This window comes from Sebastes umbrosus, chromosome 8, assembly GCF_015220745.1.
Source record: "Sebastes umbrosus isolate fSebUmb1 chromosome 8, fSebUmb1.pri, whole genome shotgun sequence".
In the NCBI taxonomy this organism is placed as follows: Eukaryota; Metazoa; Chordata; class Actinopteri; order Perciformes; family Sebastidae; genus Sebastes; species Sebastes umbrosus.
Window position 1 is genome coordinate 31,023,989 of NC_051276.1, and position 18,133 is coordinate 31,042,121.

The 18,133-nt window shown below is 42.2% G+C and overlaps 1 protein-coding gene across 2 annotated transcripts in view; it reads right to left on the reverse strand.

Annotated features, from left to right (window-relative positions):
- Positions 1–2,400: 2,400 nt before the first annotated feature.
- si:dkey-178e17.3 (somatomedin-B and thrombospondin type-1 domain-containing protein) overlaps positions 2,401–18,133 on the reverse strand; it is a 16,406-nt gene continuing 673 nt past the window's right edge. Inside the window, exons 2-5 of one of the 2 annotated variants that reach the window (XM_037779038.1) lie at positions 7,895–8,077; positions 7,382–7,472; positions 4,660–4,818; positions 2,401–3,683 (exon numbers count right to left, since the gene is read on the reverse strand). In XM_037779038.1, the coding sequence (XP_037634966.1) occupies positions 3,578–3,683; positions 4,660–4,818; positions 7,382–7,472; positions 7,895–8,077 (539 nt within the window). In that variant the 3' untranslated portion in view covers positions 2,401–3,577. Of the gene's footprint in view, positions 3,684–4,659; positions 4,819–7,381; positions 7,473–7,894; positions 8,081–18,133 lie in introns of both variants that reach the window. The other variant, XM_037779037.1, reaches the window with a different exon arrangement.

The window sequence follows — 18,133 nt, forward strand, 5'->3', positions numbered from 1 at the left end:
TGCATCTTCCTTTGTTTGTGTATTAATGCAGCTACACCACTTGATGAGGTTAGATGGGAACTCATCTGAATCATCATTTCCTGGCTCTCTCTCCCTGATTCTGGTTACCTCCCGTCCAATACTTAAATGTCCAGAGTCTCCGGTCCTCGCCACTTTGGTCACCTGAGCAAAATAATTGCAGCATCATTTACACATGAGGGTAGGAGGGAAGAAGTCAAGGATGTTCCAGTAGACAAAGCCATGCAGTCATACAGATAAATCAGTTTCAGCTTGCTTGAGCAGTTCAGTTTGGGTCGAGGAAGGATGCACCTAGATGGAGGGAGTATTTTTAATGCTGCAGGATAGAAAAGTCTCAAATAAAAGACTCAAATGTAATCATGTAAAAATGACTATATGGGATGCACAGACTGGAGCTACAGATACTGCTGAAGCGACCTCAGGTGGAGGTGATGCCACGCATCCCAACGGCACCACCAATAAACGGAAGTCACCCCTGGGTTCTCTCCCTCAACGCCATCCGTGGTGGCCGGGAGGGCTTTGAACAGCTGTCTTGTCAAAAGCAAACAGTGGCCGCGTTGTGACAAAGGCCGCCGGTGCTGGAATGCCCCCCTTTTCACCGGGCGTAATCCCAGAACACACTGCTGTCGGAGCCCATCAGGCACTGGGCCAGAGACGGGCCTTCCTGCCCTTTGGAAAGCGGGTTAGCAGCAGAGGCAGGGCAGCCAGGGGGGTAAAGCCTGCTTCAGAGGGGACGGACTGTCAGGCTGACAGCACTCTATTGCCACTGTTGTAGTAAGAGAAAATAAAGAGTTGTGCTGACCGAGGGGAGTTTGGTGTAGGGAGAGAGGGAGGAGAAAGGGCGGAGGGCGGCCGGAGAGATTAATCGAGGAGGTAAAGTTCAAGTGCCTCTGAGATGGAACACATCAAAGTAGCCAGGAGGACGAAGAGTTGATTTGTTAGATCTAAGGTCATGTCGTTTTCCACAAAGGTCAAGTGTCTTTCTATAACAAAATGCTCTGTACAGTATTTGTAACTGCTGAGTCTCATTGCCTTCCTGTTTACATACCTGCTTGTGATGAAGGGCTACGCTGTACAGCGACTAATAAGCCATAAAATGGATGCATTAGTGTGTTTTGCACAAGGAAAAAAAAGGTTCTGATGTTGTGGCTTACTTGGTGTCTGTGTGACATGTGTTTGGCAAATGTTTAAGTTGTCAGCAAGGACAAGGAGCAATGACTTTATAAACAACTTCCAGGGTCAGAGTCAAGGTTTAGACATCCCCCCACCCTCCTCCATGTTCACTTAACTCCTCCATATATCACATGAAGGAGGCAAACCAGCTTTCAAATCTGCAGCTTTCTTGGTATCCTCTATCCAGAGCTGCTGGGAAATCTGTGAGTACAGATGTATTTCCAGATGATGTAAGTTGTCCAGCGTCTCAGGCCTCGTGTTTGGCCCGTCCACACATCACCTCTGGTAGTTACATCACAAAAACAGAACCACAAATTGTAGATGCAAAAACATGATTATACACATTAGCTGTCATTTTGCTTGTCGTCATCCCGTTTACACCACCGGACGAAAAATGCCAAGAATGCAGCGAAAATACATTGATGGGTGCGTGTTTGCGTTGAGTTACGTATGTTGGACGGCGCTCTTCTTTCAACTCTGAAGTGCTGCATGTAAACACTGGTCAAGGTGAGGGATATACTTACAGCGGGGGTGGGCTCATAGTACGTAGTAATTGCAGAGGAGAGAGGTCAGAAATGCTAATGGTAGTGGTCTGTGTGACATCTGAATGATGTAATGAAATGGAAAGTATGACGAAGAAGAGGGGGGAGAAATGACAGTATAGTTGTTTATTTTCACTAATGGACAGTGTACAGAGTATGCCGTGCTGCACTAATATAACATCATCACTTGTTTTATAATAAATAAACACACAAACAAAGACAGACATGGGAGAGAAAGTCACAGCTTTCCAGAGAGAAAAAGCCCTTTACTGGGACTACATGTGTCCTCTTCTTAAAGGTCCCATATTATGCTCATTTTCAGCTTCATACTTGTATTTTGTGTTTCTAATAGAACATGTTCACATGCTGCAATGTTCAAAAAAACCTGTACCTGTATTTACCCTCTGTCTGAAACGCTCCGTTTTAGTGCATTTCAACGGAATTGCAACGGAATTGCGTTGCTAGGCAACAGTTTGGGTCCATGTTTACTTCCTGTCGGCTGATGTAATTCACATACACTGCAACAGGAAATAAACTGGGACACATTTAGAATTCTAACATTTAAAACCGTGTAATGGTCTAAATATTGTATATTTGTGACATCACAAATGGACAGAAATCCTAACGGCTTGTTTCAAACGTATAATTTCTGAATTCGGGCTGTGTGTATTTCTCCGTATATTGAGCGTTTTGATAGTTAAACAGTATTTATAAAACACTTAAATCTGCTTCATAATATAAAAGACCTGAAAATCTCACTTTTTACAATATGGGACCTTTAAAGCAGAAGTACAAGAGATACTGGGAGGCGTACTGAGCCAGTTAACTCCTGTTTTTTTAAGAAAACACAAAGTCAGTAGAGGGCAGGGAAGAAAAAGAAGTGCAGATCAAGGAGGTGTGGGGAGTTAATGAATAAAATGGGAGTAACATGGCAGTATGCGATAGTTATAGTGGATGATAAAAACTCCCTTGTGACGGTAGCAGGGCAGGGAGTGAGAGAAAACATAGTAATGGACACAGAGGACAGAGAGAACCACAGTGAAATTCTCTTAAATGGCTCTTTTTTTCCTCTCCAACAATATTCGGTCTAAACAGATGGGACTGGTTTTTCAGCTATGAGTCACTTTAAACTACTAAAAACATCAGAGGAGGCAGACGTGAGAGAGGACGCTTGATGGGAGACAAAAAGACACAAATCTCAGCACCTGAGAATCAATACCTGATATTCAACTTGACTTGCTGGTATAAATGTTTTCGTTGAGAAGAAGTAATAATAGGGACAACACTGTAAAACACAGATATATCGACTCAAGGATACAATTTGGATGAACCAGTTAGAGAACTGGGTGCAGCAACTGCTGTTTGGTGTTTTTAACTGCTGGATACGAGTAAGTGTAGCTATATAGACACATGTACATAACACATAAACAATCAAAAGTAGAAAATGTATAAAGCAAAATTATATATTTATATATTTATACATTATGCATTAACTAATGCACTTGCATTGATGGAGGTAGATAGCAAAGATTGAGAGGTAAAAAAGGTATATAGATGTCGCTGTGCTTTGGAGGAGGATAAGTACATAACGTGGCTGCAAAATCTGAAGTTAAATGCAAGAATTTCTGTGTGCTTAGTAATATAGTGGATACAGTACAGTAGAGTATGAGGTGAAAGGAAAAAGTGGCAGGATGCTGCTGATCTCCTTGAGTTACCCGTCCAGGAGTCTGGATCGGAGAGGGGGGGGGTCTGGCTTTTTGGCTGGCAGGGCTCTCCACAGTGAGCGGGAGGCGTTGAGGGAAATCTGGTCCCCGCGTACGGATGTCTGGTGTCTGCATGTCGGCTCACACGAAGAGCAACGAGTAGGGAGGACACCGGCAGCCCTTGGAGGACGACTCTCGCATCCAGGAGCCGTGACAGCCCGGCACTGAAGCTGCTGCCCAGAACGTTCTGTAAAAAGACCGAAATCAGCATGAAACAGTTAGTTACTATTTAGGGAAAGTGTTTTATTATTTAATTTTTTTATTCTACATTCAGGTGAAAATTGATGCAGATATTGCTTTCAGACCAAAATTCTACACATAATAGCTTTAATGTCAGAGCATGAATATTATTAAACATAGTTTACATTAACAGCCAGGAATATGAGAGATTCAATATTCCTGTATCTTTACATCTCAGTTATACAAGTATGAGAGTATAAGAGAGTAAAATTCATTTTTTTTGGCTCCTCGACACTGCACCAGAATAGCAATAACAAATATCAATAAAAAATATATTAAAAGTTGTAAAAATACAATATAATAATGTAAATAATGTGCATAAAAGACCACTTAGATTTTGGGAGGAACTATTTTTCCAAATTATCCAATATCAGACAAACTAATGGATGCTTTTAATGACTGCACACTTTTAAAATGTATGTTGAATGAACTAATTTAGCTTAGCTAAATGTAGGACTTCCAATTAGCAGCTCTGTTTTAACACTCTGGGAATTCTTCACATATTGATGCCCTATAAAACTCATATATGTATGCTGTAATTTGTTGTTAATTGCACAACTAACGAAGAAATTAGATTATAAAAATATTCCACTTGCGGTTTATAGGGCAAATTAATATGCATATGCTTGGTTAATGAGTACAAAGTGTTACACAATCTGTGTCGAGGAAGGTACTGCTACTTGATCCCATAGACATCCATTGATTGAGCTAAGCTAAGCTCATCAGTACCTTTAACTGCATGCAAAGACATAACACATATATTCATGCTTTTCAGTGCCTTGCTCATGGGCTCTATCACTTAGTAGTTGCTGACAAGGGAAAATGAATTGTTCCCTGAGCTACTTTAAAAGCTACACAGGCTACTGTCAGCAGTGTTAATGGTTGAACATGTCTTTAGTTTTTCTTTTGGTTGTTGGGTTTACCTGGTGCTCTCTAGGCCGTCGCCTCCACAGCGGTCTGACTTTGACATGGCGTCGCTCTGACACTCTGCACAGACCAGCCTCTCTCTCACCAGCTGAGCGCTCCACAGTTTGAGTTTACACGCTGCACTGGCCTGTTTCATCCGCAGGTACACACAGTAACTGCAAGCACAGAGTACGGACAGGGAGAGAGAGGAAAAGACGTGTCAAAAACAATTTACAAGATTTCACTTGCATTTGATTCTTATATCTGGCAAAAATACAGGGGTCAAAAGGTCAAATCGTGCATTTCTGGGCTCAGAAAGCGATAATCCTTGAGAACTAAGCAGGTGCTGCAAACACAGCTCTGTAGCCAAGAGCTCAACATCTAATATTTTGTTCTTTGGATTGAGCTTTGGACTGTTATCACTCACTCACATATACCACTACAACATCAGCAACAAAACAGGTAAATGGAAAACGTCCAGATGAAGAAACAGAAACACAAGCCAAGTTTAAAATCTTCTCTTCCCTACCCCTCGGAGTAGTTCAAGACCAAAAAGCAACATGGTTTGATTGCTGGAAGCCAAGTGGAGATCCAACCCAGCAGAGCTGTGCTTGATCACAACTATAACCAGACAAAAGACAAATCAAACTTCCCGATAAGAGATTTGTTCCGTTTGAAGGTGATCCAGCAGTGTCACGGTCACCTGCAGTATCCTAATATCAACACAGCTCAGTCTGTGCGCTGGAAATAATAAAAATAAAGTCTTGTTTTTCTGCTCACTGTGTTCTCTGGCAGGAACTTTGATCTGATGTGCTATTTATTTTGTCTCTGATTCAGCCAGCTGCGACAAAACATCATCCCTAGCGGGGTGGTGCAGGGTTTTTTCTCAGAGTGATTTGTGAGGACTTTGTCCAACAGTAACACTGGAAAATATCTTTTTTTTTAAGCTCATGCAATATTATTATTCAGGTCAGATTTTGAGCGTTCATGCATGCATTTTGAAGAATACTTTGCAACAAGGCAATTAACATAAACACTTATGCTTGATGGATTCCATCAGCAATTTTCATTGACATATACATTTGGGATTATTTTAAAATTATGCAGAAATGAGGTTCCAACACATTCAGTACATGTGCAGTTGCTGAAGGGGGATTTCCTCACTTCTTTCCCTCTGTTAATTAGGCTTGAACTTGTTCATGCTAACTGCAAATAATGCAAATCCCTCATACTGTACCACTAAAAATGCTGTCTTAAACACGCAATGCCTTTATGTGTTAATTCCTGAAAGACATCAGCACACTAGTGTGTTAAAGCCTCTGGAGACCCACACAGGTGTTTTCAGTTATTCTGGCTGATTAGATTAAAGGCAGGTGGAGCTATGGTGAGAATTTATTCACAAATCTTCATCTACCAATAAGAATGATAAAGGTGCAATTTGTCCCGCCCTAGCAGGTGCAACACATCTAACAGGAAGATGTCAGTCAATTAGTCTGTACACACCCACACAGAAGAGGTCTACCCAGCCAGGTTAACTGAAGACACCTGTTTGGGTGTTCAGAGGATTTAAGCCTCCACAAGTAAAGTAAGAACTACATAACAGCCTCATCATTGTCAGCTAATTTCATAGCTATAACTAAAGATCCAAAGACAACTACTGATCATCATTTCATGTCATTTTAACCCCTCGTTTCCAGCACTAGCGACCTATCAGGGCACCAGATGTCTGTGTGAAATCACCCGAACTCTGTCTCATACATGCTGAATGGCTCACATTTATGAGTAATGTGCTTCCAATCCCCCGATGCTTTGTATTTCAGTCAAAACAAAGGTATCCAATGTCCATTTTAATCAGTGTGAAAGGCTGCGGGGCTGTCAGGAAACCAGCGGTGATTTTATTCCCCCTGTTTTCCAGCTCTGAGAACATCTGCAATCAGCTCAGATCAAAGATGACATCTATGCAGGGAGGAGTTCGCCTCTTACACGGATTACGGTCGCCTTATCGGTAAAGGTCAGCTCACGATGCAAATATTCAATGACGGCGTTCGTGTTACACAGTCAAAGCAATTTCAAGGCTCTGCGTGCGTGCTATGGAAACCTTGAACATGGTCTGTATTCTCTAATCTTTTGGAGCACAAAGTTGAGCTTGGAGCTTAGAGTGACCTTTGAAACTGAGTCAAAACGGAGGAAAAACTGATATGAAGCTGAAGTCAAAACCCAGCTGTATCGGACAAGTTGAAAGGCAGCCTTGAGGCTTGGAGCTGGAGCAAAAGTTCTCTTATATAAAATGATTGCTGGCACAAAAGCATAGCATATTGATGGTTAGAATTATAGTCATGAGTAGGAGTTGTGCTTTCAAAGATATATGTGATATATGAGAGCTCTTCAGCTGCTATAAAATCTCAATCTCTCCACAGGACCAACGTATTCTCATACAACGGTTCATATGATATCTTACGAAAAGTTATTCCTAACGTTTCTTGCATTTTCCTATGACTGTCCAGCGTCAATTTCCACTACAGTCTTTTCAAGATAAACTTCCGTCTTCACAGGAATCAACTTTGTGAGGTTTAGACAAGAAAACCAGGACATACAGTATGACTCAACGCTCCACACATTTCAGCTGTAATCCCCTCTCTCTCTCTCTCTGCATCGATTGCACATGAAAGCCAGCACTACAGACGGAAACAAAGTGGACAGTCCGTGTGTTTGTTTGCAGTCTGATAATGGAGGCCCTACCTGGGCTTCTCCTCCTTCATCAGCATGTGTGGTCGCCTCCAAGGGTCCTTGAAGTTCCTCTTAAAAGAATCAGGCAGGATCTTTGCCACCTCTGCAGGTCAGGTGGGGGGATGAAAAGGTGGAAATGAAAAAGGTCAGATAAGCTCTTGATTCCACTGAAGAGCATCTTTTTATAAATTACAGAAAGGTCAGTGGTTGTATACACATCCCACATTTCATCTGTAGCATCTTATCCAATGACTCAATGTGTTAAATGACTCAAAGTGGTGTTTTTCCCTTGGAAGTCTTCCACTTGGAAAAGTGTTTATCTGGTGTTCAAGCTACAGTAAAAAGCATAACTGAGGCGTTTGAAATGGTGCAGCTGGAGATAAGGCCTGTTAATTACAGCAAAGAGGAACCCCAGAGAATACTGAAACACCAGATTAAAATGTAACAGAGTTCAGAGCAGACGTGCGTAAGTGCATGCATAAATGCACGCATGCAGGGGCAAAGTAGAAAAGGTCACGCTCTCACCTTTCGCCGTGCTGCATATGGCGTTGTTTCCAAAGCATCCTCTGCGCTGTTTGAGGTCCGGGCAGGGCGTGCCTCCGTTTCTAGGGGGAACGGACACTTGGCGACTCCTCTCCGTGCTGCCAACTCCGCATGGAGATGTGCACGATGACCAGGGGCCCCATGATCCCACCACGCAGTCAATGGCTGCTGGGGAAGCAGGGAGACGGAGAGATCAGCTGAGGGTTTTAGATACACGTCGTAAAATATGACTGAGATAAATACAAAGAAAGAACATCTTGTGGTTTTAGGTTGCTTTAGGTTTTAATCAGAGTTACATACAGAGAAGGTTAAGTACATTTTTGGGAATATGAGATGAGTTTCAGCTCAAGAAGGAACTCTAAAGGCAAAGAAAAATATCTGTATGAGACTCAAACCAGCTCTCTCCAGCTGTCAACAAATGGTCTAATCCTTAGTTGTAATCTTTGCCGTCGTGCCTAACTGCATGGCTGAACGTGTGAGCTGCGACACACACACACTGATATAGAGTTGCGTAATGTTGCACAGGGCATTCGCTCAGGTAGGTGGGCGGGAAGCGAGTGACTGGGTCATTACCATCCACTAATGTCAGATCAGCCAAACCCCAGACTCAGGAAGTCTGGGACCCGGGTCACATGTGTTGGGGCCATTTAAATAAGGGGCTAATTTTGTCATCCTGTTCTCTCTGGTTTCCCTCTACCACACATTTAAACACACACACACATAAACACAGCAGCAGCAGCAATCAAGCTTCCCGTTCGGTAGGCTGATTTAGCCAATTACATCAGGCTAAGAGGAAGCTGTATTAGTTAGATGGCTGCTCTGATCAAAGACGAGAGTCTCCAGCAGTAATCAAGCTTTGTCCAACACAGACATTTAATAGCGGCGGACATTTAACAGCCTTGTTTTAGGGAGGAAGTGCCCACTCCATAAACACACAGACAAATAAGCACTCAAAGGCAAACATACACTTTATTCAGAAAGCCTGATGTCGGTGTGGAGCTTCTGATTTAGTTGAATACAATGAGAGCAGGTGCACACAGCTTGAAGCTCTTAGATGTTCTTGGTGAAATTACAGGGACGGAGAGGATAAATATACCATAACTGGATCTAATCCTCCCTCAACCATCTAATCTACCTCTTATAATACACGCTCGGCTCCGCAGTACAATGCTGCGAGTGAATATGTGTGTGTGTGAACAGGAGAAAGAGAGAGAGAGAGCTTTCAAGGTGCCGCCTGTTCGGTTCATTCCCATGGTCCCGTTGGGGTTTTGGAGGGGGGCCGGCGGTCTCAGTGACACAGCCGATCCACAAAGCCACTGTGGAATCTCTGCATTCCTGCACATTAGTGCTGCCCACCTGACACTCGCCTTTCCCAGATCATCACACACATCGAAAACAATTTCTGTCAGATAAACCCGCCCACTTGGTCTTGTTCCACCTTCAGTCATCACCCTCAAACACACACATATTACACATTACACTGTGTAGACTTGTTAAGTGACATGAGAGAATACTGAAGGGGCGTGATCGAATCAGACACCACCATATCAACTTCCTACTCCTCCACCTCTTCTTATCCTTACTCCTCGCCTTTCCTTCCCTCTTCTACATCCTCTGACGTTCACAGGGGCCAGTTTTCATGTTGCTGTTTTTCTTTCTCATAGCGGGAAAAACACGAGCAAGCAGGGGCACTTGAGGTCTTGGGTGTGCAGTGAAACCTATAGGGTCAGCGAGTTCCCGCCACACCCGAGGGGGAAAACATGCCTCTGATCGACACACACACACACACACACACACACACACACACTAACGGGACTGAGGCCCTGTCTGGAAGTCTCAGCCTGTCGGCCACCCGAGCCTCCAGAGGTCAGAAGGCAATTACCAAACCGTGGTGGTCCCCTCGCTCTGTTTCTGGTACCACCAGTGCGACACTCCCGCCACCCACATGATAACCCTGCTGACAGCCTGACCCACAGAGCTCACAGCCACTGTTGTCCCCCGTCCCCCCCATTGTTGACGAGAAAGTGCCCAGTTGGAGAGCACGCCACCACCTCTGACCTCTGACCCCAATACAGGAAACAAATGGTGCTCGTTGTCAGCATGTGCTGCTTTTGTCCTTTCAATCAGCTGGTATTTATTTTACAGTGTTTTCAAGTACTTTAAAGTTTTCCTCAAAGAAGACTTCTATAATTAAAGAGAGGCAGTGTTTACCTACAACTGCCTTTAGATCTGTATTCTCTAAAAGCACAAGATCAATTTTATAGTGACATTTGAAACACTGAAAAAACTGGTAGAATCTGCTAAACTTAAAGGCCAAAAATAAATAATTTTTGTTACTTAACGTAGGTGATTCTCAGTGCTCTTTTGCACCTGATTGGACTGTTATCAGGACATTAAATAGGCGTTATCAGTTGCTATAAACACCATAGATCTGGGTCATTAGGGGCCTACTACGCCCACTATGTTGTAAAAGTGAAAGTGAAACTTATCATGTGGTAAAGCTGAATAAAACGTTACGTTTTGAACATAAACAAAAAGCTTCTTTAAATTTAGATGAAAGATGAAAACTACTGTTAATTTTGGGGAAAAACGTCTTGTTTTGGCTTGAAATAACATTTAAATACGTTTCAAAAGTGAAAGTTAAACTTAACACTTGTGAACACAAATACAACTACACGTTGTGAAACTGGGTCTTCTGGGTGAAAACCCTGTGTTCTGTGTTTTTTGTGTCCCATCCATCACCCCCAATCTCCTCCCCATATGGAGTTTCACGCTGCCTATACTACGGCACCTGACTTCCACTTCTGCTCCTGTCATAATTACTATAGTTGTGTTGTTTTATTAATTCTGTCGGTGATCTACCATGTGAATAGATGATAAAACCTACTAGTGAGTGTAGTAGGCCCCTATTGACCACATCTTTGCTGCTTATAGCGACTGATAACGTCTATTTAATAACCTGACAACAGTCTAATGGGCTGTCTTTTTACTGGTTGGGCTCAGTTTGGTTTCATTTGATTTAAATCACTGTCAAAATATCTGATCAAAACACACTCACACAGTCCTGATGAAGCAGAGGAACTGAGTTTTTGAGTGTTAAACTTTAATAAATGATAACTTAAAGGGGAACAACGTCTGTTTACAGGTTTTTGGGAGTACTACTGCATATATAAAATATGTTTTCTAAAGATTTTTTGGCTGCATTAAGTCTGATAAATTGCTTCATGTGGTGCCATTTGTCTTCAAATACTTAAGATTTGAAGTTTTCAGTGCTGTTTAAACTTTTAGACATTAGTGCTGTATACAGGATGGTTTAATGCAGCTATAATTAAAAAAATGTTGAGAGTAATATGGGTTTGTTTGGAAAGAGTTTAATGTTTTTTTTCTCCTGGCAGTTGGCAGAGCTTCAGACAAAATGCCATTAAATGAACCAAACCAGTGAATGTGTATCCAACATCAGCACTTTTATCTGCTCACTTGTCGGCCGATCTCCAGTCACACTTGTTACAGTGAGATAATGGCGCGTTGGCATTCCTTTGCTTTCTCTTTCACTCTCCCTGAATCCTGCTTCTCCATTTTAGGGTTTCATAACAAAAGACTTATCAGACCTGCCCGCCCAATTTGCTTTATCTTCTTCTCCCTTTATCACTTTGTCCCACACGCTCCCCTTGTTCTTTCTCCCCATCTGTCTCCTTGTTTTGGTCCTCTTTTTTCTCACTCTCCCACCCCCCCTCTCTTCTCCCTCCATCTCCTCTCTGATGGGACCCAGATGTCCGGCCGCTCTAGAGGACCGCTGCACCTCCACACAGCCAGCCTCCCTCCCATGTAGAGCGCTGGGCATCGGTCCCATCAGACAAGGCTTATAATGTTGGGCAACACAAGGGAGAAGCCTGTTAGAAGGGGTGAAGGACTGAGCCCTAATAACAGGCCAGCACATAAATGTTTCCTGTAGACACCTTGAATAGAGGAGACAAGCAACTAATTAAAAAGATTCATTACAAACACAGCTGAGACTGATCTTCTGTTCAAATTGCACAACCTAAAATGTGTTTGCATTACATTGCCAACACTTTATTATACCATAATGATAATAACGAAAGACAGGATACACAAACACATAAGAAATAGCACTTCTGAATACTGACTCCACTTCATAACAACTATAAAACAAAAAAACAAATGAGACAGAAAATATGTTAATGCCAACATGCTCACCATAATAAAGCTAACATGCTAATCAGGTATATTTACTATGTTCACCTATTTAGTTTACAATGTTAACATTTGCTAATTAAAACAGAAAATACCCCTGAGGTTGACCTGGAGGAAAAGATCACCAACGTTATTACAATTCATGATGAGAGGGACATGAATGGATGTACTGGAATTCATGCTAACCCATCCAGTAGTTGCTGAGAAATACATTTCACTAAAAACCAGAAATGTCAACCTGATGGTGGCTCTAGAGGAAAAGTCAGGGGGTCACCAAAGTCAGTAGGATTCATCCTCTGGGGACCATGAATGTCCACGACAATCCAACTAATAGTTGGTGAGATATCTCAGTCTGGATCAAAGCGGTGGACCGATTGACAGACCAACATTGTCATCCATAGTAATAAAAATGCAATTGTATCTAAATAAAGCATTTATTCTTAAAGATTTGGTTCACCCAGATTTAAAAAGAAAACGTTTTCTCGTTAATAACTTGTGTTATCCTGCCATGCAGATGGTTTTGGTTTAAGTTGTCCAGGTTTTGAGGTATCCGTCTTTTCTGCCACAGAATGAAAGAAATGAAAATTGACATTGAAACGTCCCTGTGAAAAGTTTTCTATTGAAGGAATAGTTCAAGTTCATAGTTCAAGTTGAAAATGGAATACAATACTTGTGTTTTCTGGTCACGGTAGGGCCAGATGAAGAGCATCAAATTAGCATCTATCAGTATGTGAGTACCAGGAGAAACTACAACAGCTGGCCTGTTTCAGCCAGGCTGGGTGAAAAACATTCACTACTCGTAGAGGTTAAGGAAAGAAAGAACGTGGGGGAAGCAAGGAAGAAAAAGAGGGAGTGAACGTCGGTGGAAAGAAGCAAACATTATGGCAAGACAGCATACCGTTCCCTGAAGGGAAGGAAGAGAAACAGAAGTGCCTGAAGGAGAGACAGATGAATGATGAGCAGACCTCTGGTGTATCTGAGGCAGAGGCCACAATATGAGAACTACCAGACGCCACAGTAGGAGAGGAGAGGAGAGGAGAGGAGCTGCTCCCTCCGTCCTCCTGTGGGCCGCTTTCACCTCTAGAGTCTGAGAAGAAGCAATCAGAGACTCACTGTAGGGCTGACAGAAATAATGTGATGCATCAAAGGTACTCAACATTGGATTTCCAATCCAATTTGATCCAATTCAATTTAAGTTGCCTCCTCCTCTTCTGTACCTTATGTTTCTGTTAACAACCCTTAGTTCCCTTTAGTAACCACATAGAAAGGTGAAGAAAGCAGCCATATATCCAGCTAAAACATGTCTCATGTGCCTTACTGAAGAGGCAACGATTGAGGCTGCATTGAACTCAGAAATACACATCTTCTCCGACCTCTCCCATCATGCATTTCTCCCTGTATGTTTCAAAATAACGAGATCAAAGATGCGTACCATTGCTTATCGGTTTCAATTTCTACTTTTGTCAATTTATTTGCAAGAATGACAAAAGTGCACAAACAGATCACTTTGCCAAGTCAGCCAAAAAATACTTGTGAGCATAGTCCTGAGATATTAGTCTGGAAAAACAATTACCAGAAACAACTAATTACCAAAATATGCAGAGTGGTTTAGATGACAAATGGTGTCAACTTGCTGTGTATCACCTCCTTAACCTCAAGAAGTACTTAACGTGGACACATCCTGCTCATTTTCAGGTTCATACCTGTATTTGGGGTTTCCACTAGAACATGTTTACGTTCCTGTATTCACCCTCTGTCTGAAAAGCTCCGTTTTAGCGCCTGTCTCTTTAAGAAGAAAAGTCCAGTCTGCCATGATTGGCTTGCCAGAAAAATATGGTGCACCTCTGCAAAGGTAGTTCTCAAGCTGTGGGCAATATATTCTAATGAGCCTGCATGTGAAATTGTATGGGGAGACAAATCTGAATGGCAGCCCACAGAAAACTGACTGAGTTGTCTCATTTCACAGTTTGTGGGTTGGTAGGCACTCCAGATACCCACATGTATGAGCACAAGCACTGAAAAAGTGAGTTTTTCATGATATGTCCGTGGATCTAAAACTCATTCCCAACCTCAAATTTATCCTGGAGCCAATTTTGCGTTGTTCTGCTTTAATATTTCGATTTTTAGTTTTGAAACCTGATCAAACCCCCAAAGAACATCCCAGTAATCGTCCCGATCTGCCAGTCTGGTGCAGAAATACTTCACACTTGCCAGACCATAAGGAGCGAATCAAAATTGGCCCGGAAATGCATGTAACATCACTTTTTTACTGAATGTGTTGTAGGGAGGATTTTGTTTTTCCTTAAAACATTCCACCACCGACTTGTTTTAAATTAATAATCCACAGCTCTTAAGCACAAATTTCTGCCAAATACTTCATTCAAACAACATCTCTGCAGAGAACCGTATCACCTCTTAAGAGCTTTAAGAAGTGCAAACAGTCTGCCGGTTTCCTTCTGTCTCTCCTCTGATGTCACCCACTCCAGGCTCTTTGCTCGGCTACAGCTGACACGACTAAATTACAGACTGTGACAGACAGTACACAGACAGGCTCCTTGAAGCGTTGCAGAGGATCAGGATCAGATAGTGTAATGTGTGGGTGAGGGCGCTTTGATGGAGCCGAGCCAAGCCACATGATGCGCGTTGTGTTGATACTGGTGCGATGCTCTCAGGTTGCCCCTAAGGGAGGAAGTCAAGGTGTTTTTCACAGCATCACTCTGTGCTCGCTGATCCATACGGCGTGTAAAGGCCAAGCTGACATCATGTTCATGTTCAAACAAATCAAAGTCTGTAAAACCGTTAAAAACACACAATTTACAGCTGTGAGAATAAATCTTTCTGGGAAACATCATCCAACCTGTAACACCTGCATCACACCACTGTGTCACATCAGGATCGAGCTGTCAGAGCGACACACGAGGTCCACCGTGATTAAAAAAAACACCTCATCTGACACATGAGTGAACCGACGCACATGGCGGCCGTTAGCTGACCCCTGAGGGACCAGCTGCTGTTTAACAGGACAGCGATGACTCAACGCTGACCTGAGGTGCTTCCCTCTGCTTATTCTGTTCAGTTTCAGCTTGGCAGACACATGGGTTGGATCAAGTGATGCCTGGACTCAGCTCAGCTGGCCGCTGGATGATAAATGCTATCTCTGCGTGCCAGTTTGACTGATTAGTGGATAAAAAGCCTGTAATATATCTTGCTTTGCGTAGTAAAGTTGTAGTTTCTAGTAGCCACGCCTTGCAGAGGGCATTCATTTATACTGAAAAAGCCTCACTGCAAGAAACCTCTTTTTTTTCCCAACATTTAAAGTGCTATATTGAATGTTTTAGCCCATTTACTGGTGTAGAAGTTACAGTTGAAATTGTAGATTGATTAGTAAAGTCTGCAGTATGTGACCACATGACAATAACACCACTCTAACACAAATAAAAGCAGACATGGTGCTTACTGAGACGGATCACTTATCTAAAGCAAGTTTCAAGACTCTACAAATTTGAGTCAATTTAAGTTGATTTTATTCATTAAGCGAAAAATCACACATTTACTTCAAAGGGCTTTATAATTGTGCAGCATACAGGTGTCACGATGCCATCCTAGTGACAGTTTCTGTCTGTCTGTTTTAGTCTGTGTCTGCTTGTCTGTCTGTGTTCCTGGTCTCCGCCCCTCCACTCTGTCATCTCAATCTGGGCTGCTTGCCTGCAATGATCCACACCTGCTCTGCCTCGGCAATCAAGCTCATCTGGTCGTCATCATCTTTTCACCACACAGTATATCAGCACTGTACTGATCTTCAGTCTCTGCCGGATCGTCTCTGAAATCTAGCCGTGGATTTTGTCATTCAGCTCGTCAGTTTGCTCGTTACCTGTTTGCATGAATCTAATCTAAACTTCCGTCTCCGTCTGCCCAGTTCGACCAGGCAGCCACGCCAAATCTCAAGCCCGCCAGCAGCTCACAAACCTGGACATTCTCTCCTGCCATCAGCTTCTCCCCGGATCATCTCCCACCTCTCAACATCACCACCTTTATTCATTAAGAAATATTGTTAATCTTCTAGTCTGAGTCTGCTTTCTGGGCTCCCCCGCAGAGTCGTGACAATGGGTAGATTTTCACTGAAATTAAGGAATCCTCAAATTGTAAAAATGCATTCAAACACCATTTATCTAAAGCTATATGCTTTACAAAAGGAAAAGTAGAATTGAAGTGAATTTGATGAAATGTTTGTCTCTTTGAAAATGACTGTAGTACTGCAAAAACTTACCAAGAATATTTGTCTAATTACAATCAAAATATCTCATAACACTTAATATAAGACACAATCACCTAACAGGTGACATTTCAGTGAGATATAGGAACTTGTTTTTAGACAATCATGCATCTTGAATATCTTGTTAAGTGAAAAAATACTACTTTTATTATGACACACAACACTTTCTATAGTGAAATAAGCTCGAAATTAGTTTCCCCAGCTAATTTCAAGATCTATTTTTATCTTGAAAGGCCTAAATGTTACATCTTATTTCATGAATACATTTGTTTTGTTTGTTTTTTACTTATTTTTTAAGTGGCCTTTTATTCCAGTGCAGTTTAACAGTGATTCACAGGCTGCTCAGCTATCTCTGCAGTAAACACTGAGATCTAATAAAGAGTATCAAAGCTTCTATTGCAGTACTTTTGTACACACTTTGAAGTGATTGAGTCTTAGTCTGAAGTCGAGGCAGCTTGTTCACATCACAGCACAGATACACTCAAACAAAGGTTCACTATGTATACACTACATGTGCCTATAATAGAGGGATCTCTGCAGCATTAGGAGCTCTCTTTAGGACTCCCTGACCCTGCAGGTGCTTGTTAGAGTGCACTTAAAGACGAAGAGTCACACACTGCGTGTATCTACAAACAGATAATCACTCCTCCTAAACTTGAGCTGTTTCAACGTAGTGTAAGAGCTTTTTCCTCTTTGTCACATCTCAGACAGCTGTTCTGTACTCCTGACCATCTTTGGCAGTCTGTTTCCATGGTGTCCATTCCCTCATTTGTCCTTATATAGCAGCAGCCAGGATGATGGGGGAAGAGGTTACACACACACACATACTCCCATTTTAAGGTGATCTCGTGATTCAAAGTGAAGTTGATTCTTTCTGTGTTGAAGAGAAAACTTCCATGTTGGTTTGAGACTTTTGTTATGATCACTCACTCCACTTTACAACCACTGCATGGCCTCATCTTAGGGTCAAAGGTCAACTCCTACAAACTTTAAAAACACATACATGCAACCTGCTGTTGAAAAATACACCAAGAAGAGAGGAGGAGATACACATGGTCACTTAAAACAAACAGCCATAATGGGCTCACTGGAGACAGCTATGTGTAGTATGTCTCACTGTCTCCATGTCACCTCAATGCCAGCCAGTCAGCCATCTCTGGCTCAGACTGGACAACAATGAACAACAGGACGCAGATCTGTACAGTAAAGGTGTTCATTCCCCCCAAAAAACTTTGAGCTTGAGTGTGCTAGAGTCCTCACTAAGACCAAGAAAGTGGATCATATCAGTCCAGTTCTGAGGTCTCTACACTGGCTCCCTGTCTCTCAGAGAATTGATTTCAAAATACTGCTTCAGGTTTACAAAGCACTAAATGGTTCAGGGCCAAAATACATTTCTGATCTTCTGCTATGTTCTGAACCATCCAGACCTCTCAGGTCATCTGGATCAGGTCTGCTTAGTGTCCCCAGAGTCACAACTAAACATGCAGAAGCAGCGTTCAGTTTTTATGCACCAAATATCTGGAACAAGCTCCCAGAAACCTGCAGGACCAACTCCAACTCTGAGTTCTTTAAATCAATGATTAAAACGTTCCTGTTTGCTGCTGCCTTTTATTAAACCAGATAATGATCTTATACTGCACTATAGCTTTTACTCTTGTGTGTTATATTCTATTTTAGCTTTTCTCCTACAGCTTTTATTTGTAGCTTGTTTTTTTTTCCTAATCTTTAATGTTTTT